The sequence below is a fragment of the Oncorhynchus tshawytscha genome, linkage group LG19 (assembly GCF_018296145.1).
Source record: "Oncorhynchus tshawytscha isolate Ot180627B linkage group LG19, Otsh_v2.0, whole genome shotgun sequence".
Lineage (NCBI taxonomy): Eukaryota > Metazoa > Chordata > Actinopteri > Salmoniformes > Salmonidae > Oncorhynchus > Oncorhynchus tshawytscha.
The window spans coordinates 1,416,315-1,441,658 of record NC_056447.1 but is presented as its reverse complement, the minus strand read 5'-3'; the positions used below and the strand labels follow the sequence as shown (position 1 = coordinate 1,441,658).

The 25,344-nt window shown below is 40.8% G+C and overlaps 1 protein-coding gene across 3 annotated transcripts in view; it reads left to right on the top strand.

Moving 5' to 3' along the window:
• Nucleotides 1-25,344, top strand: part of LOC112218214 (calcium-dependent secretion activator 2-like) — a 166,210-nt gene that overhangs the window by 58,798 nt on the left and 82,068 nt on the right. For all 3 annotated transcript variants that reach the window (XR_006079328.1, XM_042301225.1, XM_024378837.2), the window contains exons 7-10: nt 11,643-11,709; nt 12,003-12,129; nt 12,285-12,482; nt 18,615-18,751. Coding sequence is in view for 2 of the 3 variants with exons in the window: in XM_042301225.1 (XP_042157159.1) it covers nt 11,643-11,709; nt 12,003-12,129; nt 12,285-12,482; nt 18,615-18,751 (529 nt within the window). In the remaining variant the exon portion in view is untranslated. The remainder of the gene's footprint in view (nt 1-11,642; nt 11,710-12,002; nt 12,130-12,284; nt 12,483-18,614; nt 18,752-25,344) is intronic.

Here is a 25,344-nt window from a genome sequence, read left to right as displayed (position 1 = left end):
GATAATGTTTACGACCACATATAACAATTATTGTAGTGACCCTGGGTTTCTAAATGTGTATATCGACTTTGCCACTTCAGCATGCTTTTGTGACACAGTCGATGCCACGCAAGGCTACAGGCCACAAGGGTGAGGGTTCACTGAGCTCAGTCTCCCTGCCTGTTTCATTACACTGCAATCAGAGCCGGCTGCAGACAATTATCAGCTAGGGGGATATCATATTCCCAACATTTTTGATGCCATATTTATAATTATATGAAATATAGTAACCAGGCAAAGTTGGACACACCTACTCATTCCATATTTTTTTATTACTATTATCTACATTGTAGAATAATAGTGAAGACATCAAAACGATTAAATAACGCATATGGAATCATGTATTACCCCAAAAAGTGTTAAACAAATTTAAATATATTCTATATTTGAGATTCTTCAAAGTAGCCACCCTTTGCCCAGCTTTGCACACGCTTGGCATTCTCTCAACCAGCTCCATGAGTTAGTCACCTGGAATGGATTTCAATTAACAGGTGTTCCTTGTTAAAAGTGAATTTGTGGAATTTCTTTCCTTAATGCATTTGAGCCAATCAGTTGTGTTGTGACAAGGTAGGGATGGTACACAGAAGATAGCCCGATTTGGTAAAAGACCAAGTCCATATTAGGGCAAGAACAGCTAAATAACCAAAGAGAAACTACAGTCCATCATTACTTTAAGACATTAAGGTCAGTCAATACGGAACATTTCAAGAACCTTTAAAGTTTTGTCAAGTGCAGTCGCAAAAACCATCAAGCACTATGATGAAACTGACTCATAAGGACCGCCACAGGAAAGGAAGAACCAGAGTTACCTCTGCTGCAGAGGATAGTCACAGAGTTTAAGTAACAGACACACCTCCACATCAACTGTTCAGAGGAGACTGCATGAATCAGGTCTACGTGGTTGAATTGCTGCAAAGAAACCATTACTAATGGACACCGATAATAAGAAGACTTGCTTGGGCCAAAAAAACACAAGCAATGGTCATTATTCACAATGGAAATCTGTCCTGTGGTCTGATGAGTGATTTTTAGTTGTTTTGAGATGCAGCGTAGGTGAACGGATGATCTTGGTGGTTTCCACCGTGAAGCATGGAGGTGGAAGTGTGATGGTTGGGTGTGCTTTGCTGGTGACAATGTCAGTGATTTATTTAGAATTCAAGGCACACTTATCCAGCATGGCTACCACATCATTCTGTATTGATACGCCATCCCATCTGGTTTGCGCTTAGTGGGATTATCATTTGTTTTTCAACAGGACAATGACCCAAAACATACCTCCAGGCTGCGTAAGGGCTATTTGACCAAGAAGGAGAGGGATGGAGTGCTGCATCAGATGACCTGACCTCCACAATCCCCCGACTTCAACCCAATTGAGATGTTTTGGGATGAGTTGGACCACAGAGGGAAGGAAAAGCAGCCAACATGTGCTCAGCATATGTGGGAACTCCTTCAAGACTGTTGGAAAAGCATTCCAGGTGAAGCTGGTTGAGAGAATGCCAAGAGTGTGCAAAGCTGTCGTCAAGGCAAATGGTGGCTACTTTGAAGAATCTCAAATATGAATTATGTTTTTTATATGGTTAACACTTTTTTGGTTATGTCTTATTTCATAGTTTTGATGTCTTCATTATTATTCTACAATGTAGAAAATAGTAATAAAATAGAAAAACCCTTGAATGAGTGTCCAAACTTTTGGCTGGTACTGTATATGGAATGAATTAATAATAAATACTAATAGTTGTCCTAGTTCCCATCCTGACAGACACCTCGTTAAGTTCGCTGATGACACTGCCATGATCAGCCTGTTGCATGATGACGAGGAACATCATGGCCCGGTCCTAGATGACTTTGTAGAGTGGTGTGAGGAATCACACTTGGTCCTCAATACCAACAAGACCAAAGAGACGTGCTTAGACTTCAGGAAGTGTTCACCACCTACCTCTGCAACATCTATCAGAGGTCAGAATATAGAGATTGTAGAGGAATAGAGATATCTGGGTATTTTACCACCTCTTGGACAATAAGCTTCAGTGGAGTAAATGTACAGACCTGATCTACAAAAACAGCCAACAGACTGTACTTTCTCAAAAAGCTGGGATCTTTTAATGTAGACTGTACTATACTGACTCTGTTTTATGAATCTTTCATTGAGAGTATTTAAACTTTTTGCGTTGTTTGTTGGTTTGGCAATGTCACTGTCAGCCAGAGAAATATGCTGAGAAGGATTATCACCACAGGAAGCAAGGTACTTGGAGTCAACCAGACAGGCCTGGATGAGATCTTTAAGGTCAGGGCCCTCCGCAAGGCTCACAAAATAATTTTAGACCCAAGCCACCCCCTGTACCCGGACCTTGAACTACTCATCTCTGGGCGCAGGTATAGGGCACCGCTCAGCAGGAAAAACAGAACTAGACAATCATTTGTGCCAGGTGTGATATCCCTCCTAAATAGCTCTGGCTAATGTTCCTATCGACTCAGTAAGGCCAGCAGGCTAGTCTTTAAAAACAAAAAGTGTTTTATTGGTATGTAACTGTTATGAAAGTTGTATTGTCCATTTTGTTTTGTATTTAAACGGCACTTTAAACGTGTACATGACACTGCAACAAAATTTACCCATGGGGACAATAAAGTCAGTAAGTAATTTTCCACCAACAGGTTTCTGTACCGATACACCACACTACCAATAATCAATGCATTCCGACTTCGGGCACTTCAACATCATGGTTTGTGTTTCCAACACGACAATAAATAAACTATGTCTAGTATGTCACACTTTTTGGTGTTTTGAAACAGATGTCTCTTTCCAGTCATCAATTGGCCACTGCACAGTTTGGATTGATTGATTCGTTGCTAGATTTTTATTTGTCGGTAAAAAACAATACGTATATACACAGATTTTTTTAAAGGGATGGGGATTGCACAATAAAGTCGGGGACTTATGTCCATCGTGGTCCCTATTTTTTACATAAATACATATACAATTACATAAATACAGACATATTACAGAGATAGAGATTAAAAAATGCTCTACCTCCAGATGAGTATGAGATGGGAGTTTAAGTTCAATTCTTACAAGCTTGTTTGGCTGGTAGCTTATTCTTTAGATCTCTGGAGCTGCTGGTGAACCATGATGTGCAGGCATAATCAAAGTGACACTGGACTAGCGCACTTGAGACTTTACGGTGTCTATAGCTAGGTTTCCATTGAATTGACGACAGATTTGCGTGTGAATATTCTAAAATCTTAATTAAAAACAATATACAATTTCAGAGTTTCCTTTTAGTAAAATTTGGCGCTGGACAAGATGACGGTGAAGATTTTAATTTACTGGACATTTGAGAAATTTGATGGACATCTATATGCATTCAGATCCAACATGGCGCAGCCAGCGCCATCAATAAACAAGGGATATTGGACATTTTATGTGTCCTTAAAAACAGCCTATAACAAATGACAAAAACACTATTCCTTGTGTTTCAATGTGTAGAATATGCTAAACTTTATAGCCTATTTTTATTTTTTCATTTTTTATTTCACCTTTTATTTAACCAGGTAGGCCAGTTGAGAACAAGTTCTCATTTACAACTGCGACCTGGCCAAGATAAAGCAAAGCAGTGCGACAAAAATAACAACACAGAGTTACACATGGGATAAACAAACGTACAGTCAATAACACAATAGAAAGATCTGTACACGTTGTGTGCAAATTAAGTAAGGAGGTAAGGCAATAAATAGGCCAATAGTGGCGAAGTAATTACAATTTAGAAATTTACACTGGAGTGAAATATGTGCAGATGAGGATGTGCAAGTAGAAATACTGGTGTGCAAAAAGAGCAGAAAAACAAAAACAAATATGGGGATGAGGTAGGTAGTTGGTTGGATGGGCTATTTACAGATGGGCTGTGTACAGCTGCAGTGATTGGTAAGCTGCTCTGACAGCTGACGCTTAAATTTAGTGAGAGAGAGATATAAGTCTCCAACTTCAGTGATTTTTGCAATTCATTCTAGTCATTGGCAGCAGAGAACTGGAAGGAAAGGCGGCCAAAGGAGGTGTTGGCTTTGGGGAGGACAAGTGAAATATACCCGCTGGAGCGCGTGCTACGGGTGGGTGTTGCTATGGTGACCAGTGAGTTGAAGTAAGGCGGAGCTATACCTAGCAAAGACTTATATATGACCTGGAGCCAGTGGGTTTGGCGATGAATATGTAGCGAGGGCCAGCCAACGAGAGCATACAGGTCGCAGTGGTGGGTGGTATATGGGGCTTTGGTGATAAAACGGATGGCACTGTGATAGACTGCATCCATTTTTTGGAGTAGAGTGTTGGAGGCTAATTTGTAAATGGCATTGCCGGTAGGATAGTCAGTTAGGATCGGTAGGATCGACAGTTTTAAAAGGGTATGTTTGGCAGCATGAGTGAAGGAGGCCGATTCTTGATCTAACTTTGGATTGGAGATGCCTAATGTGAGTCTGGAAGGAGAGTTTACGGTCTAGCCAGACACCTAGGTATTTATAGTTGTCCACATATTCTAAGTCAGAACCGTCCAGAGTAGTGATGCTAGTCGGGCGGGCGGGTGCGGGGCAGTGATCGGTTTAAGAGCATGCATTTAGTTTTACTAGCATTTAAGAGCAGTTGGAGGCCATGGAAGGAGTGTTGTATGGCGTGTAAGCTCGTCTGGAGGTTTGTTAACACAGTGTCCTAAGAAGGGCCAGATGTATACAGAATGGTGTCGTCTGCGTAGAGGAGGATCAAAGAATCACCCGCAGCAAGAGCGACATCATTAATATATACAGAGAAGAGAATCGGCCTGAGAATTGAACCCTGTGGCACCCCCATAGACACTGCCAGAGTTCCGGACAACAGGCCCTCCGATTTGACACACTTAACTCTATCTGAGAAGTAGTTAGTGAACCAGGCGAGGCAGTCATTGTTGGACGGGGGGGCTACCTTCTTAAAACAATAATTGTTGACCGCACGGTTCAGCTTTCAGAGATTTGAGCACTAAATGTATCAGGGCGTTGCATGCATAGGCCAATAGGCTTAGGTGTCCACTGAATGATATTAATATCGAAATAAATAAATAAAACAAATTAAATACAGTACTGTACAAAAATTTTAGGCAGGTGTGAAAAAATGCTGCAAAGTAAGAATGCTTTCAAAAATAGACATGTTAACAGTTTATATTTATCAATTAGCAAAATGCAAAGTGAGTGAACAGAAGAAAAATCTACATCAAATCAATATTTGGTGTGACCACTCTTTGCCTTCAAAACAGCATCAATTCTTCTAGGTACACTTGCACACAGTTTTTGAAGGAACTCGGCAGGTAGTTTGGCCCAAACATCTTGGAGAACTAACCACAGTTCTTCTGTGGATTTAGGCAGCCTCAGGTGCCTCTCTCTCTTCATGTAATCCCAGACAGACTCGATGATGTTGAGATCAGGGCTCTGTGTGGGCCATACCATCACTTCCAGGACTCCTCTGACCAAATCCCCAACTCCATTTGCAGAAATTCAGCCCCAAACTTTCAAGGAACCTCCACCATGCTTCACTGTTGCCTGCAGACACTCATTCGTGTACCGCTCTCCAGCCCTTTGGCAAACAAATTCCTTTCTGCTACAGCCAAATATTTCAAATTTAGACTCATCAGTCCAGAGCACCTGCTGCCATTTTTCTACTCCCCGGTTCCTGTGTTTTCGTGCATAGTTGAGTCGCTTGGCCTTGTGTCCACGTCAGAGGCATGGCTTTTTGGCCGCAAGTCTTCGATGAAGGCCACTTCTGACCAGACCTCCGGACAGTAGATGGGTGTACCAGGGTCCCACTGTTTTCTGCCAATTCTGAGCTGATGGCACTGCTGGACAACTTCCGATTGCAAAGGGAAGTAAGCATGATCTGATCTGATCTGATCTGTATTTCATCTGCTGCAGTAAGTTTCCTTGGCCGACCACTGTGTCTACGGTCCTCAACGTTGTCCGTTTCTTTGTGCTTCTTCAAAAGAGCTTAGACAGCACATCTGGAAACCCCTGTCTGCCTTGACATTTCTGCCTGAGAGAGACCTTGTTGATGCAGTATAACTACCTTGTGTCTTGTTGCTGTTCTCAGTCTTGCCATGGTGTATGATTTTTGACAATAAACTGTCTTCAGCAACCTCACCTTGTTAACTGAGTTTGGCTGTTCCTCACCCAGTTTTATTCCTCTTACACTGTTGTTTCTGTTTCAGTTAATGATTGTATTTTAACCTACACATTTAATTGATGATCATCAGCACCTGTTTGGTGTAATTGTTTAATCATACACCTGACTATATATGCCTACAAAATCCCTGACTTTACATGTGTATCTAGAAGAATTTATGCTGTTTTGAAGGCAACAGCTGGTCACACCAAGTATGGATTTGATGTAGATTTTTCTTCTGTTCACTCACTTTGCATTTAGTTAATTGATAAATATAATCTATTAACATGTCTATTTTTGAAAGCTTTCTTACTTCACAGTATTTTTTCACACCTGCCTAAAACTTTTGCACAGTCCGTACTGTCTATGTACAGTGGGGCAAAAACGTATTTAGTCAGACACCAATTGTGCAAGTTCTCCCACTTAAAAAGATGAGAGAGGCCTGTAATTTTCATCATAGGTAGACTTCAACTTTGACAGACAAAATGACACAAAAAAATCCAGAAAATCACATTGTAGGATTTTTAATGAATTTATTTGCAAATTATGGTGGAAAATCAGTATTTGCCATCAGGTGTAACTCTAACTTTAGAAATCTTCCGTATTTACTGACCTTCATGTCTTAAAGTAATGATGGACTGTCGTTTCTCTTTGCTTATTTGAGCTGTTCTTGCCATTATATGGACTTGGTCTTTTACCAAATAAGGCTGTCTTCTGTATACCAACCCTACCTTGTCACAACACAACTGATTGGCTTAAACGCATTAAGAAGGAAAAAAAATCCACAAATTCACTTTGAACAAGGGACACCTGTTAATTGACTACCTCATGATGCTGGTTGAGAGAATGCCAAGCATGTGCAAAGCTGTCATCAAGGCAAAGTGTGGGTACTAAGAAGAACCTCTGATATAAAATATATTTGGATTTGTTTAACACTTTTTTTGGTTACAACATGATTCCATATGTGTTATTTCATAGTTTTGATGTCTTCACTATTATTCTACAATGTAGATAATAGTACAAATAAAGAAAAACCCTTGAATGAGTAGCTTTTGGTACTGTATATATAATGCCTATATAAAGGAAGAGAAGCTTAGGCCTATCCCCAGAGTTATAGAGATATACAGGTGGCATGCTAAGACACTGATATGAATTTCTTTATAGCAGATGGCTACTGCCTCTGCTATACAGATATAGACGTACAGAAGGATGGTAATTCGTAATTCAAATATTCGTATAAAGATTAACATTATGTTGTTTGATTTATAGGAGTAACTCTGGAAGGCCCGAAACAGACTTCCTCACTTCAAGTTCAACGGTTCGAGTCAGTTGGAGCACCGGGGTGCACTGCCTTCATATCATAGGCCTGCATTAGCTGAAGTTTAATTTTTTTTTTTAAATTTAAAAACATTTCTAAGATTTATTAGGGTAATATCAAAAGTAAGTCAAGCATTGTTTAAAGGGAAAATACGAGCAGAATAGCAAATGTATACCAGTGGAAAAAAATGCCCTACCCTCCCCAAAGCAAAAAAAGATGAAAAGTTTGACAACCATCCCCTATTTTGGACCACCCCTCCCCAAGTAAACTTTGATCTGTCCCATAGAAGAATGCCTTAATTGTTTAAAATGTTTCAACCAGATGCTACATGGCATTGGTAACCATGCATGATGTCAACATAAATGTTGATGTGTAGAATAAATAAGCCATTTCAATTTCATTCAAATTGTATTCAAGTTATGCTTCCTGTGGGGTGTGGCCCAATGCAATTCAAATTCCTCATAAACAGAGAGCGCTTTCATACTCGCTCTGTCTCCTCTCTTTCTCTCTACTCTTCACTTAAAACAAAGTTTTTATTTATAGTCATTCAGCACATTTACTCTCTCTTCCTCTGTGTCTGCCTTCCTCCCCATCTCTGTCTACCTCCCTGCTCACCTTTCCTATCTACTTCTCTATATCCCTTCATCCTCTCTCACACTTTCAATTCACCAAGTCGGAAAGAGTTAAGAACTCTTGCTCTCCTCTCCTCCCACCCCTCCCTTTTTTCAATCCCTTACATTCAGATACCCCCTCTTTTCTCTCTCTCTCTCTCTCTCTCTCTCTCACCCCTTTTATTTCTCTTTGGGGACAAATATGTGAGTGAATGGGCTCCATCCACTCTGGTATTACTGTTGTTGTTCCTGTGTTTTACTCCCCCCCCTCTCTCAATTTAAATTATATTGAATTTGCTTTATTGGCATGATGTAACAATGTACATATTGCCAAAGCGTACTGTACTTTGATACATTTACAATATTAACATAATTAAAATAATAATAATCCATATTGTCAGCGGGACAATCAGTAACAACAATAATCAAGGGTAAAAATAACCATGCAATCGGCCATAACAATGGCATAGAGGACATGTGCATGTTGGTTGGTCTGTCAGACACTGTCTCTCATTTTATGGCAGGCAGCAATGTAGTGTGCTGCCAACCCACAGCTCTCTGCGTCTTCCCCCAACAGGACGGGTAGCCTATTTTCATCAGAGAGGTCTTTGAAAACTTAAATAAGGGTTTACAATTTAGGGAAATGACACTCTAATTGTTTGATATATATTTAAACATTTTGTCAGGAAATGCAGCTCTGTCTCAGGTTCTGCTGTGGTGATGTGGTTGCACAGCCTTTCCTCTACAGGGAGCCAGGTTTTCCTGTATCTACCTTTCTCAATGGCAAGGCTGTGCTCAGAGAGTCTGTACTTTGTCAAGGTTTTTCTAAGGTTTTGATCAGTAACCATGGTCAAATAGTTTGCCATGGTGTACTGTTGATTTAGGGCCAGATAGCACTGCATTTTGCTTTGTGCTTGTGTTTGCCAATAGGCCATGTAGTTTTGTTTTGACTGTGTTATAATTTAGTTTATTCTGATTAATTGGATGCTCTGGTCCTGAGGCTTTAGTGTGTTAGTAAAACAGGTTTGTGAACTCAGGACCAGCTGGATGAGGGGGCTCTTTTTTTTTGCTCAGCTTTTGTAGTTTTCCCCTCTACATGTAGAAGAATCTTACAAAATATATCTCTCCTCTCTCTCTCTCTCTCTCTCTCTCTTCTCTCTCTCTCTCTTCTCTCTCTCTCTTCTCTCTCTCTCTCTCTGTGTGTGTGTGTGGCGCAGGGGTCTAAGGCACTGCACCTCAGTGCTTGAGGTGTCGCTACAGTCATTGTAAATAAGAATTTGTTCTTAACTGACTTGCCTAGTTAAATAAAGGTTCCATTTAAATAAAAATAATCTACTGGTGTTGAGGCTTTTGAAGGGGGAGGGGCTTTTGACTGGAAGACAATGGAGTCAGGACAGACACCACCAGGGTGCTACTAACACCACCAATGACTGGAAGACAATGGAGTCAGGACAGACACCACCAGGGTGTATATACCATGGAGTCAGGACAGACACCACCAGGGTGTATGTACCATGGAGTCAGGACAGACACCACCAGGGTGTATGTACCATGGAGTCAGGACAGACACCACCAGGGTGTATGTACAATGGAGTCAGGACAGACACCACCAGGGTGTATGTACCATGGAGTCAGGACAGACACCACCAGGGTGTATGTACAATGGAGTCAGGACAGACACCATCAGGGTGTGTGGACAATGGAGTCAGGACAGACACCATCAGGGTGTATGTACAATGGAGTCAGGACAGACACCATCAGGGTGTGTGGACAATGGAGTCAGGACAGACACCATCAGGGTGTGTGTACAATGGAGTCAGGACAGACACCACCAGGGTGTGTGTACAATGGAGTTAGGACAGACACCACCAGGGTGTATGTACGTGTGTGCATGAACCTGTTTTTGGCTGAGGGGTTCGTGTGGACGTTGAGAAAGCTTGAATGTAAAATGTGCAAAGTACTTCGCAACATCTAGGTGCAGTTCTAACAAATGTCCACACAGGTGCATTGTTACTCCAAAACTTCCAAATGTTCAAATAATTAATATACTGTGTTTTTTTAACATTTTAAACAATTGGGAAGATTGATAGATGGTAACTATTAGGACAAATCTGAAAAAATGCTTTTTTAAATTTATTTTTTATCTAGAGATCTCTGACCATTCTTGATAGGCTTACAGGGTAGTCTTTTCTATCTAGTTGCCTTGTTATCCCTTTTGAATATAACCTTCTTGTAACTTAAACCCCTTTTGACAATGTCATTTCTGGAGATATTTAGTTTCTCACACTTAATATGTTTGATTTGGTTCAATCTTGATCAATGGCTCTCTTTGCCCCGGTAAGTACTTGCTTTTCTCATACAAGTGACAGTTTTAACTACTGTGGCTGCTCTCTCTTTGTAGGGTTAATTTGATTCATTTTTAAAAATTGCCTAAGCGTTGCTTGAATAGATGTAACTGCTGTTGTAATTTTGTATAGACCTGGCCTACCAATGAAAACATGAATGCGTGAAGTGCATGAGCAGTATGCATTGTATCAAGGACAGAAAATGTTCCTGCGGCCGCGTGTTCATTGGTCCGCACCTCTGGGGTCGCAAATGGGATCATGAGTGGCTGAAAGGTGTTTGAGTAAGAACGGAAAATAATGTTCACATGTGGATGATTACTTCTGCCACATGTTAACCCAACTCCTGGAGAATGGCCCAGATATTCAGGTCCGCATTCACGAGGGCTCACCACCTGGACTGGGGGCCTTTTCATAAAGGGCAGCCCCTCTCCTCTTTTCTTCCACTTTCCCACACGCGTTATTCCCCATTGTTTGACTTCGGGGAATTGGTGATTTGGTTATGGAGCTTCCAGATTTTAATAATTTGATTTCTGACAATGGTCAAGCTTTCCAAGGGAAGAGACTCAGAGAAAACATTTGCTTGATTGTGTCATGGCTGAAATTATTATGCTTCTACAATTTGGCCTATCACAGTTGTTATTTGCAATTCATAAATTAGGCCTACCCTTTGTCACAATATTTGCAGCATAAACCTCAATAAAATGTTGTAAATCATTTTTCACTGTGCTGGTAATAATATATATTTTTTATAAGAACATGTCTTATGTTCTCAGTGAATAATAAAATAGTCTATATTCTTGGAAATATTTTTTTTAAAGAGCTGCTCAATATTAGATTTATTTTATTTAACCTACCTACCTTGGTCACCCGACTCAATCTTTCAATGACTTCCTGATGACCAAATAAATAGAGCCGATACTGGAGCTGTGACTTGTTGTCATCTGGACATCTTGTCATTTTTAGATGCAACTCGTGTTTTATGTTTTATAAATAATATATTGAATTTAATTTAGATTGAATTGAATTTGCTTTGGGTTAATACTTCTTCAAATCTATAATCCCAACAGTGGTAAATGAGTTTGAGTTCCAGCTACACGGTGATAAAACACAGTTAACATTAGATGTTTCAATTAAGACTCTTAATCTTTCTGTATTTGTAGGTACCTTTATGCGTTGGGACAGAGAGTTTGGAAACGTTGGAAAATAAGATATTTCGTTCTTGTCCAGGTAGGCTAAATGTCATGATTCATTGACACTTGTTTCATTGAGAATAATACAATATTTTAAGGTATACTCACCAAATGTATAACTTCTAACAGATTGTTTCTTCCTAGTGGACTTTTCCACTAGGAAGAAAGATTGTTTTTGAATCATGAAGCAACACATGTTGACCACGGAGAGAAATATGCAGCAATCAAAAAACTGTAGTGTAATGCAAACATATTTTCTGGAAATTACAATATATAATACATATATTATAATGCAATTTTATACAGTGTGTGAACCCTTAACTGTTGCAGGTCAGCCAATACACCTTTGCAATGTGCAGCTATAGAGAGAAGAAGTCTGAGCCCCATGAACTGATGCAACTAGAAGGTTACACTGTGGACTACTCTGACCCCCAGCCTGGTACACAAACACACACAGGTAACTCACTTGTTACAACACTCACACTAACGCTGTGTTACGACACTATACCATACCTTATCTATCCATCCATCTGGTCTCTTATGTTATGACCATCTGCACCACATACTCTCTCTCTCTCTCTCTCTCTCTCTCTCTCTCTCTCTCTCTCTCAGGTCTCCAGGGTGGTCGAGTGTTCTTCAATGCGGTCAAGGAGGGTGACCTGGTCGTGTTTGCCAATGATGACGAGCAGGACCGGATGCTGTGGGTTCAGGCCATGTACCGCGCTACAGGCCAATCATACAAACCAATTCCACCCACCCAGAACTGCAGAGCAGGGAACTCCCAGCCATTCGCACCAATCTCACTGCTCAGTAGGTTCACTTCAACAGCATTTATTCCTTTATTCTTGAAAAATAAGATCATATAAATGGTCATGACATTTTTTACTTACAATTAACGAATGTTCAGTTTACACCAAATATATTGGCACACTTGCAAGATTCAGTATTTCATCTAACATAAGTTGCAATTGAATGTTCACACATGTCTTTGATTGATTTAACTGCACAGGACCATCCAATATTAAAATGAATTTGGTTGGAGGCAATTTATCTGGTTTACTGTGAAATGTATCTCTCCTGTGGTAAGTTGCAGATGTATACAGGGTCAAAATAGCCATTCAACCAGTTTTGAAAAGAGAAAACAGGACATTCTGCTCCATTGCACTCCATTGTAAAATTCAAGGATGATAATATATTTGACTGCGTCTGTATGTGGTCTTCAAATTGAATCAAACCCACAACTGTAGCAAGTCCCATGGTCCAACCAACTGAGACATCGGTATTGTGCACTCACCTTGTGTATAAGCATCACCAAAATAAGATTGTGGTTGTGTGAAACATTTCCTCTTTTTTTTTTTTTATATATTGATTGTTCACGGAAAGAAAATAAACAAAGGCAATGAGTGACTGAACCAATTCAAACAGATGAATGTCTAACCCACTTGACTGGAGAGGAGATGAGAGTCTATGACAAGGCAAAGTGTTCAGTGCTGTAGCCAGAGATGGGACGTTGATCGACTGAGCTATCACTGGAACACACACGCCAGCATGGGGCTGATTTAGACCGTTAGCATGAGCATGTCGAGCCGCTGCGTGTGTGTGTGGCAACACACTTTTCTCCCATCAGTTGAGAGAAAGAGAGATAGAGAGGGAGTGTGTTTTCTGACACCAGAGTCATTTTGATCATTAAAATGCACGCACGTTCATGGTGTTTATTGAGTCTGTTCTGTATTTTTATACTGTTTTTTTCTTCTCTCTTTTTGTTGGCATTATGCTACGGAATGTGATGGGCTCTTGGAAATAGCTCTTCAACTGGGAACAATCAGAAGTGCTAAGTGTTGTTATGATTGTGTGTGTGCGTGTACATGTGTGTGTGCAGTCCTCTCTAATGATGGTGTGTCAGAGCTCACGCACCCTGGAAGAATTTTCCTGTAGTGTGATTTAAAGGTTAAAAAACGAGCTAATAATCACACACACACACACACACACACACACACACACACAGTAAAATTACACTGTATACCAGTCTTCCTTGTCATCTTCGCACTCCTCCTCTCAGACACACACACACACACACACACAAACAAACTTACACACACACACAGCATAGGTGTTTTGCAACGTGGGTGTTTGTTGAAGGTCAGCGTTATCCTCAAGGAGATTTGAGCCCATTAGAGAATGCCAGGTTGCTACACCATTAATAATATCCTTGCGTTGAGTTCAAATGCTGCATTTGAGCATTGGTTTCTGTAATTGAACACTCTTGAGACACAGACTGTAGTAAACATGTTTTTGTTTCGCTGGCCTTCAATCATTCACTCATCGTTTGCGTGAAACAACACCATTTTAATATGTATAGTCAGACGTTATTGACCGGGATTTAATGTTGTGTGGAGATGTTATCGGTATATATGTTTACGTCATAAAAAGGCCATGCTGACCATATAGATAGTATTAGATTAGTTAAAAAGTGTTTTCGACCACTTTTGTTGTATGCATGAAGGTGGTTTTAACTGATTGTCATTTCCAATCATGTATTGTGAACGCAGAAGAGAAGTCGCTCCTGACTCGCATATCTTTCCCTTCTGTGATTCACGGATTTGTGACACATTCATCATGTTGATCTCTGTCAAGGTTCTTGTCAGTTTCTGTTTTGAAAAGCAGGTGTTTGAAGTTTAGGACTAAAGTCCAACCTGTCTCATAGTTTTAGCCTTTCTCATATTTTAATTGACAGCCAAGTCTACCAGGACAGCTGAGACCTCTGAGCAGAGTTCTTACTTAAGGTGTCGGTGTGTGCATGTGTGGCAAGGAGCGATGCTGAGACTCCGATAACCTGTCCATTCGCATCTGTCACTCCCCTCAGTTCCCATGCCGGGCTCACTTGAACAAATCAAATCACTCCGCCTGGTATACCTGAGATGTTAGCGCTCGGTGTCTCTCTTCGCCCACGTTGATAACCTGTCATCATCATATCTGACACCTCACTGGGAGACATGCCACATGGATATGACTGCTGCCGTGACAACCCTGATGGGGCTTCAAAGAGAGGGATATGAAGAGAATGAGCACCAACCCCCTGCACCTCCCCCTGTATCCATATTCTCTTCCCTAGTGCCACACCAGGCGTAAGGGATATACTCCTTCAGCTACAATTCAACAACTCCAGAGACACACATAAGTTGTGCTTTGTAACACACACACACACACACACACACACACATCACAGTACATACCCTCTTCAACCTGTCTAGCCCCATTCACCCACATACAAACATATAGACACACAGACACAAACACCCCACAGTACATACCCCCTTCAATCTGTCTAGCCACATTCACCCAACACACATGCCAACATACCCCATTCATCCACATACACCCCCCTCAACACACACACACATTATACACACACTCTAACTGACTGGACTCCAACACTCCCCTCCCTGTCTAGACACACACACACAACATATAGACACACAGACACAAACACATATTCTAACATCCCCCTCCCCTCGTCTACAGATAATACTGTAGCTGGAAGTTAAAGATGACACGGATCAATAGGATTATTCCTAGTGACTGGATACATTAACCCCCCTCATCTGCACATAATACTGTAGCTGGAAGTTAGATGTTACGGATCAATAGAATTATTCCTAGTGACTGGATACATTAAACCCCCCATCTGCACATAATACTGTAGCTGGAAGTTAGATGTTACGGATCAATAGGAGTTCTCCTAGTGACTGGATAAATTAACATCACGCCTCCTCCTCCTGCTGCCCCTAAATCAATACTGTCTCTCCCTCCCCATCTCATCATCAGCTTTAATCTATATCCCTTTGTCTTGTGTTCTTTAGAATCTTCTTGTTCCTCCATATCTCCACACCTTAAACCAAATGACATTAAGGACACACCGCATTTAGGGTAACACATGTAAAATGACCTACATCAGAATGAAAGAAAACGGGGGCCAAGGGAGCCAAAGGGCAGGAGTACAGAAAAAGCAAATGAAAGACAGAAGGAAAGAAAAGGGAGAGCGACAGAGGAGGGGGAGACGCAAATGTCTGAGAGAGCGCTTGCAGGCAAAGCACGGGGCTTTTCTCCATTCATACAAGAGTGGTGGACGAGACAGAAATGGCAGCGTTAATAAAAAGCTATCACTATTGCTTGTCTCGGGTGTGAAGCCGCGGTTATTGGAGGCGTGGGGGGGGGGGCAAAGATTATTTTCACTACAGCCTTGGTCTTTTGTGGGACCATGTGTCATGTGAAGAAAAGTCGGTCCCAAATGTATTTCTACAATATGGAAAAAGAGAGAGTGTTAGGCTTTTCATGGGGGTCGCTCGTTCTGCTCGACACCAGCCATTAACTGGGACGAGTCTGAAAGGACTGGAAGTGAACCTGGGCACATACAGGGCTGTTGTATCTGCCCTCATCCTTTCTTTATCTCTTTCACCTTCTCCTTTTTTCCTCTCAGTGTGTTTTCCTTATTTCTTTCTCTGACCTGGCATCATTGCTTCTAGCTGTTTATGGGTGGTACAGTTGAAGTCGGAAGTTTACATACACCTTAGCCAAATACATTAAAACTCAGTTTTTCAAAATTCCTGACATTTTAATCCTAGTAAAAATTCCCTGTCTTAGGTCAGTTAGTATCACCACTTTATTTTAAGAATGTGAAATCTCAGAATAATAGTAGAGAGTGATTTATTTCAGCTTTTATTTCTTTCATCACATTCCCAGTGGGTCAGAAGTTTACATACACTCAATTAGTATTTGGTAGCATTGCCTTTAAATTGTTTAACTTGGGTCAAACATTTCGGGTAGCCTTCCACAAGATTCCCACAATAAGTTTGTTGAATTTTGGCCCATTCCTCCTGACAGAGCTGGTGTAACTGAGTCAGGTTTGGCCTCCTTTCTCTCACACGCTTTTTCAGTTCTGCCCACTAATTTTCTATATGATGAAGGTCAGAGCTTTGTGACGGCCACTCCAATACCTTGATTTTGTTGTCCTTAAGCCATTTTGCCACAACTTTGGAAGTATGCTTGGGGTCGTTGTCCATTTGGAAGACCCATTTGAGACCAAGCTTTAACTTCCTGACTGATATCTTGAGATGTTGCTCCAATATATCCACATCATTTTCCTGCCTCATCATGCCATATATTTTGTGACGTGCACCAGTCCCTCCTGCAGCAAAGCACCCCCTCAACATGATGCTGCCACCCCCGCGCTTCAAGGTTGGGATGGTGTTCTTTGGATTGCAAGTCTCCCCCTTTTTCCCCAAAACATAATGATGGCCATTATGGCAGTTCTAACAGTTCTATTTTTGTTTCATCAGTCCAGAGGACATTTCTCCAAAAGTAAATGTGCAGTTGCAAACCGTAGTCTGGCTTTTTTTTATGGTGGTTTTGGAACAGTGGCTTCTTCCTTGCTGAGCGGCCTTTCAGGTTATGTTGATATAGGACTTGTTTTACTGTGGATATAGATACTTTTGTACCTGTTTCCTCCAGCATCTTCACAAGGTCCTTTGCTGTTGTTCTGGGATTGATTTGCACTTTTCGCACCAAATTACGTCTAGGAGACAGAACACGTCTCCTTCCTGAGCAGTATGACGGCTGCATGGTCCCATGGTGTTTATACTCGCATACTATTGTTTGTACAGATGAATGTGGTACCTTCAGGCATTTGGAAATTGCTCCCAAGGATGAACCAGACTTGTGGCGGTCTACCATTTCTTTCTGAGGTCTTGGCTGATTCCTTTTGATTTTCCCATGATGTCAAGCAAAGAGGCACGGATTTTGAAGGTAGGCCTTGAATTACATCCACAAGTACACCTCTAATTGACTCAAATGATGTCAATTAGCCTATCAGAAGCTTCTAAACCATGACATAATTCTCTGGAATTTTCCAAGCTGTTTAAAGGCACAGTCAACATAGTATATGTACACTTCTGACCCACTGGAATTGTGATACAGTGAGTTAAGTGAAATAATCTGTCTGTAAACAATTGTTGGAAAAATTACTTGTCAAGCACAAAGTAGATGTCCTAACCGACTTGCCAAAACTATAGTTTGTTCACAGGAAATTTGTGGAGTGGTTGAAAAACAAGTTTCAATGCCTCCAACCTAAGTGTATGTAAACTTCTGAATTCAACTGTATGTGCATTGATGTGTTCTTTTCAACAATGTTCTCTCCCTTCCCTGTCCATTCACTGGCTCTTTGTGTGACATTGAAAATATCCAGCCTTAGAGACAGACAATGAGATGTAGGACACAAACACACAAAAACACATACACAGGCTCTATGTAGGGAACAGTCATTAGGAAGGTCCACTGAAAAGGTGACCCTTAAGTTTCAAGGTCAAGGCTTATCCACCGCTGACCAATTTTCAAGTGATGCTTTACCAAGACTAAGAATTTCAGTGTCGTGGTGAGACGCGTTACATGCTTGTGTTTGTGTCACTGTTTTTTCTCACATACTCTCGCTTGTTGCAAGAGTTTCTGTCAGTTTCTCATATTTACAGCTGAAATTTGGAAACTGGATTTCACAGAGTATCTCAAGCCAATGGAGGTGGGAACTAATAACCAAAGCAGCGAAAACTGATGATGCCAATGCAGTCGAATAGATTTCCCTCCTTTTTACACTCCCGTTTCACGGTTGTACTCAAAGGTGTGAATTGCTGTGAGCAGATGTTCCGTCATTCTGTCTGCCTGTATGCTGGGATTTGATTTGAACAGGAGGAGTCTGTGCTGTCAGGGCTTGCAAAGTTGCGCTCCATTGTTCAGTAAAATGATCTATTTTCATTGATGGAGATGCAGGATGGAATGGATTTTTTTGGTTAACCGTTTCTCTATAGCTCTTCTACTCATTCGGCCTCTTACCCTCTCTCTGTCTGCTTTTACTCTCTCACTCACTCTCTTTTTTTCTCTCTCCCGCTCTCTCAGGTCTGGATTGCTCTCAGAGGCAGGGGGTAGAGGAGCTGATCTCTGCGGTGCCCTGTCGGTTCGACCACGCCGCCTTGTTCCCTTTTCTGCAGAAGCAGACCCTACAGCACCGGATGAATGACTCCTTCTCCTGCCTGGTGAGAGAAAGAGAGAGAGGGGCAGATAAAGATGGTCCTTAATTGAATGTTTACTTGTCTATATGCCAGACATTTCTGAAAAAAAGGAGACAGGCCTCCAATTTTGGGAGGGGGAGAGAGAGTGGGAGAGAAATCTTCTGCTAGGCCTAGCTTTAGGACTCTGCGTGCAGCAAGAATCTCATGCCTCGGGGGTTTGGGAACTCTCACACTCAATGATCGGTTCGACCAATGAAGGGGGATAAACGGTGCTAATCAATACTTCCCAAATAGAAACATGACCCTCACAGACAACTGCTGGGCCTATTCAGTGGAGAGGAAGCCAAAAGCCATGCATGGCACAGAGAAGGGGTGTGGGGGGGGTGTACTTGGCCATATGTGCAATGCATATAGTGGTCAATTCCCTTTCAATTTCAGGAATTCAGCTATATGCAGATTTTGAATGTGAAATGTGTAAATAGGCCATCTTTCAGATTGAAAATCAGATCCAATCCCTTTATATACTGCTATTGAGATTGAGTTGAACATTGTCTCAAACAAACATCCGGGGAAAGTGCAGAGAGCCACATCAAATAACATAAATACTCATCATAAACATTGATAAAAGATACAAATGTTAAACATACGAATACAGATAAACATCTCCTTAATGCAACCGCTGTGTCAGATTTCAAAAAGGCTTTACAGCGAAAGCACACTTTGGGATTATGTTAGGTCAGCTCCTAGCCACAGAAACCCATACAGCCATTTTCCAACCAAGGAGAGTGTTACAAAAGTTAGAAATAGCATTAAAATGAATCACTTACCTTTGATGATCTTCATCTGGTGGCACTCCCAGGTCTCCATGTTAGACAACAAATGTTTGTTTTGTTCGATAGAGTTAATCTTTATGTCCAAATACCTCAATTTTGTTGGTGGGTTTTGTTCAGAAATCCAAAGGCACAATGCGCGCTCTCAAAACCAAGACGAAAAGTTTAAAAAAGTACAATAAAAGATAGTAGAAACATGTCAAACGATGTTTAAAATCAATCCTCAGGTTGTTTTTGTCATAAATAATCAATAATATTTCAACCGGACTAAAGCTTCGTCAATGGAAAAGGTAAACAAGAAATGCCCACTCTCGATCACGTGCTTGGTTCATGGATGGACATTTTCACTGTCCTCTCATTGAAAGCAGTGTATCACCCTCATTTGTTCAGAGTAAAAGCCTGAAACAATGCCTAAAGACTGGCCACATGTAGAGGAAGCCACAGAGCTCGTAAACTGGGTCCTAAGTCTTTGTATGGTGGTTAGGCTTTCAATGGAAAAACAGCTTTTCAAAAGAATAGTACTTCCTGGTGGTTTTTCCTCGGGTTTTCGCCTGCCATATCAGTTATGTTATACTCACAGACATTATTTGAACAGTTTTGGAAACTTTAGAGTATTTTCTATCCAAATCTACTAATTATATGCATATCCTATCTTATGGGCCTGAGTAGCAGGCAGTTTAATTTGGGCACACTTTTCATCCAAAATTCCGAATGCTGCCCCCTACCCTAGTGAAGTTAACATGGGATCATATACTTACAACTAAACTGGATATTATGTGAAAAAATACAGTACCAGTCAAATGTTTGGACACCTACTCATTCCAGGGTTTTTATTTTTACAATTTTCTACATTGTAGAATAATGGTGAAGACATCAAAATGACAAAATAACCCATATGGAATCATGTAGTAACCAAAAAGGTGTTAAACAAATCAAAATATATTTCAGGTTCTTCAAAGTAGCCACCCTTTGCCTTGATAACACCTTTGCACACTCTTGGCATTCTCTCAATCAGCTTCATGAGGTAGCCACCTGGAAACATTTCAATTAACAGGTGTGCCTTGTTCAAAGTTCATTTGTGGAATTTCTTTCCTTCTAAATGAATTTGAGCCAATCAGTTGTGTTGTGACAAGGTAGGGGGGGTTATACAGAAGATTGCCCTATTTGGTAGAAGACCAAGTCCATATTATGGCAAGAAAAGCTCAAATAAGCAAAGATAAATTACAGTCCTTCATTACTTTAAGACATGAAGGGCAGTCAATACGGAACATTTCAAATACTTTGAAAGTTTCTTGAAGTGCAGTGGCAAAACCATCAAGCGCTATGATGAAACTGGCTCTCATGAGGACCGTCACATGAATGAAAGAATCAGAATTGCCTCTGCCGCAGACCATAAGTTCATTAGAGTTACCAGTCTCAGAAATTGCAGCCCAAATAAATGCTTCATAGAGTTTAAGTAACAGACAAATCTCAACATCCACTGTTCAGAGGAGACTGCGTGAATCAGGCCTTCATGGTCGAATTGTGGCAAAGAAACCACTACTAATGGACACCAATAAAAATAAAAGACTAGCTTAGTCTGATGAGTCTAAATTTGAGATTTTTGGTTCCAACCGACGTGTCTTTATGAGACACAGAGTAAGTGAACAGATTATTTCCGCATGTGTGGTTCTAACTGTGAAGCATGGAGGAGGAGGTGTGATGGTGTGGGGGTGCTTTGCTGGTGACACTGTCTGTGATGTATTTAGGATTCAAGGCACACTTAACCAGCATGGCTACCACAGCATTCTGCAGCGATACACCATCCCATCTGGTTTGCGCTTAGTAGGATTATAATGTGTTTTTCAACAGGACAATGACCCAACACACCTCAAGGCTGTGTAGGGGCTATTTTACCAAGAAGGAGAGTGATGCAGAGCAGCATCAGATGACCTGGCCTCCACAATCACCACACCTCAACCCAGTTGAGAAGGTTTGGGATGAGTTGGACTGCAGAGTGAAGGAAAAGCAGCCAACAATTGCTCAGCATATATGGGAACTCCTTCAAGACTGTTGGAAAAGCATTCCAGGTGAAGCTGGTTGAGGGAATGCCAAGAGTGTGCAAAGCTGTCATCAATGCAAAGGGTGGCTACTTTGAAGAATCTCAAATATAAAATATGTTTTGATTTGTTTAACACTTTTTTGGATACTACTTGATTCCATTTGTGTTATTTAATTGTGTTGATGTCTTCGCTATTGTTCTACAATGTAGAAAACAGTCAAAAATAAAGAAAAACCCTTGAATGAGTAGGTGTCCAAACGTTTGACTGGTACTGTATATTTAGCACACATTTTCTTGTCTGTGTGTTTGTATACATGTAAAGGACACTCTTGAAAAGTGAGTCATGTCACAAGCCTCAACCTTAACCTTTTTAACATCTCCCCCCCACACACACACACACACACACACACACGCATGAAGACTCTCTAATGCACACATACTAAGATTCTTCCTCATCAGTGTGAATGTGTTGCCAAACTAGTAGGTGGAATGGCCAGTCATGCTGAAACTGAATTATTATTCAGACACACAAACGCCCACACACTCACACACACACCCTCCTCTCACCACGACACACCTCCTCCTTAGCCCTAGCAAAGCAATTAAGTTCATTTTAATTAGAAATATCACAGCTGATGAATAGCTCTTAATTGCTTTGCGCTAGTCACATGAAACTGAATACACTTGAATGAGGCCTCGAGAACAATGCTCAGAAAACAATTTGCTCTGTCAAAACCTCTGTTTGACAGAGCATATTGTGCCTTCAGAAAGTATGACTTATTACACACTTTGTCATGTTACAGCCTGAATTCCAAATGGATTAAATCGTATTTTTCCCTCACCCATCTACACACAATACCCCATAATTACAAAGTGAAAATATGTGTTTAGACATTTTAGCAAATGTATTCACACCCTGAGTCAATACATGTTAGATTCACCTTCGGCATTGATTATAGCTGTGAGTCTGTCTGGGTAAGTCTCTTTGAGCTTTGCACACCTGGACTTTACCATATTTGCCCATTTATTATTTTCAAAAGGTTTCAAGATCTGTCAAATTGGTTGAGGATTATTGCTAGACAACCATTTAAGTCTTGACATAGTTTTCCAATCAGATTTAATGGGAAAATCGAGCCAAAACCACAAATTCCTTTAATTTACAGTGTTAACTAACACTAATATGTGAGAACAATATTTTTTGTGAACCTATGTTTCATTTTTGCATTATAATAAGGTTGGTAGCAACATGGAAAATCATTGTAGAAATCTGTTGCAGCTCAAGTCAACATCAAAATCCACAATGCAATGCTCTCTCTATGGGCTGGCTAGCAAATGTAGCTATCACAATAATACCAAAGAAGGTTTTAACATGTAACGTAGATAGTTAGTGCATTTTGCTTAGGCAATTTTACAGCTATCAATGTAGGGTTGTTGTCCTTGTTGGAAGGTGAACCTTCGCCCCAGTCAGGCCAAATCGTTAAATCTTGTTTTTTTATCAGACCAGAGAATTTTGTTTGTCATGGTTTGAAAGTCCTTTAGGTGCCTTTTGGCAAATTCCAAGTGGCCTGCCATGTACCTTTTACTGAGGAGTGGCTTATGTCTGGCCACTGTACCATAAAGACTTGATTGTTAGAGTGCTGCAGAGATGGTTGTTGTTCTGGAAGGTTCTCCCATCTCCGTAGAGGAACTCTGGAGCTCTGTCAAAGTGACCACCAGGTTCTTGGTCAACTCCCTGACCAAGGCCTTTCCCCAGATCTATGCCTTGACACAATCCTGTCTCTGCACTCTATGGATAATTCCTTCGACCTCATGGCTTGGTTTTTTCTCTGACATGCACTGTCAACTGTGGGACATTAGACAGGTGTGTGCCTTTCCAAATCATGTCCAATCAATTGAATTTACCACAGGTGGACTCTAATCAAGCTGTAGACGCAACTCAAGGATTATCAATGGAAACAGGATGTTGCTTCAATATATCCACATCATCTTCTTTCTTCATGATGCCATCTATTTTGTGAAGTGCACCAGTCCCTCCTGCAGCAAAGCACCTCTACAATATGATGCTGCCTCCCCTGTGCTTCACGGTTGAGATGGTGTTCTTCAGCTTGCAAGCCTTCCCCTTTTTCCTCCAAACATAACGATGGTCATTATGAACAAACAGTTCTATTTTTGTTTCATCAGAACAGAGGACATTTCTCCAAAAAGTACAATCTTTGTCCCCATGTGCAGTTGCAAACTGTAGTCTGGCTTTTTTATGGCGGTTTTGGAGCAGTGGCTTCTTCCTTGTTGAGCGGCCTTTCAGGTTACGTCGATATAGGACTCGTTTTACTGCGGATGTAGATACTTTTGTACCTGTTTCCTGCAGCATCTTCACAAGGTCCTTTGCTGTTGTTCTGGGATTGTTTTGCACTTTTCGCACCAAGGTACGTTCATGTCTAGGAGACAGAACGTGTCTCCTTCCTGAGCGGTATGGCGGCTACATGGCCCCATGGTGTTTATACGTGCATGTTATTGTTTGCACAGATGAACATGGTTCCTTCAGGCATTTGGAAATTTCTCCCAAGGATGAACCAGACTTCTAGAGGTCTTCAATTGTTTTTCTGAGATCTTGGCTGATTTCTTTTGATTTTCCCATGATGTCAAGCAAAAAGGTACTGAGTTTGAAGGTAGGCCTTGAAATACATCCTCAAGTACACCTCCAATTGACACAAATGATGTCTTAGCCTATCAGAAGCTTCTAAAGCCATTACATAATTTTCTGGAATTTTCCAAGCTGTTTAAAGGCACAATCAACTTAATGTATGTAAACTTCTGACCCATGGAATTGTGATACAGTATAAGTGAAATAATCTGTCTGTAAACAATTGTTGGAAAAATGACTTGTGTCATGCACATAGTAGATGTCCTATCCGACGTACCAAAACTATAGTTTGTTCGCAAGAAATTTGTGTTGGTTAAAAAACGAGTTTTAATGACTCCAACCTAAGTGTATGTAAACTTCCGACTTCAACTGTATATAAATAAGATATTACTGTTTTTCTAAAAACCTGTTTCCGCTTTGTATTTAGGGGGTATTGTGTGTAGATTGATTTGGAGAATTTAAAAAAAAATAGAATGAGGGTGTAACGTCACAAGATGTGGAAAAACATTCCGAATACAACTGTATACACTGACTTTGAGAAGGGATTGAGTGATGATTAGCTTAGCAACCGTGTGACGCAGCATGACAACATGAACGCGATTGGTCGACATTCTGCTGGGTGGGGCGTTATACGTTCCACTGGATTCAATTCTCCTTTCTATAATATCTTTGGCAACGGCACCATGTAATGCACTCTGGACTAAAGAGTAATAAAGAGAATATCGCAAAAATATTATCAATGGCATTCAAGAGAAGACATCCTCCTGAGTTATGACATCGGCCTGTATTGAAGTCTGACATGTATGATAGATCGTTTCGTGATCTAATTTTAATTTTCCTATTATCTTCCTGTGTAGTGAGAGTGACTTACCGTCCAGATTTCTGACTGCTTAAACTGCAATAACTCAGATACTCCTGAAAACATTAAATGACCCAGGGAATCAATAGAACATCACTCAGAGATGCACAAGAACAATATAACATTCAAAATGGGTGAACCTTTCCTTTAAGTCAAAATTGTAACTCAGACCCTCAGGAACATTCACTGTCTTCTTGGTAAGCAACGCTAGTGTAGATTTGGCTTTGTGTTTTAGGTTATTGTCCC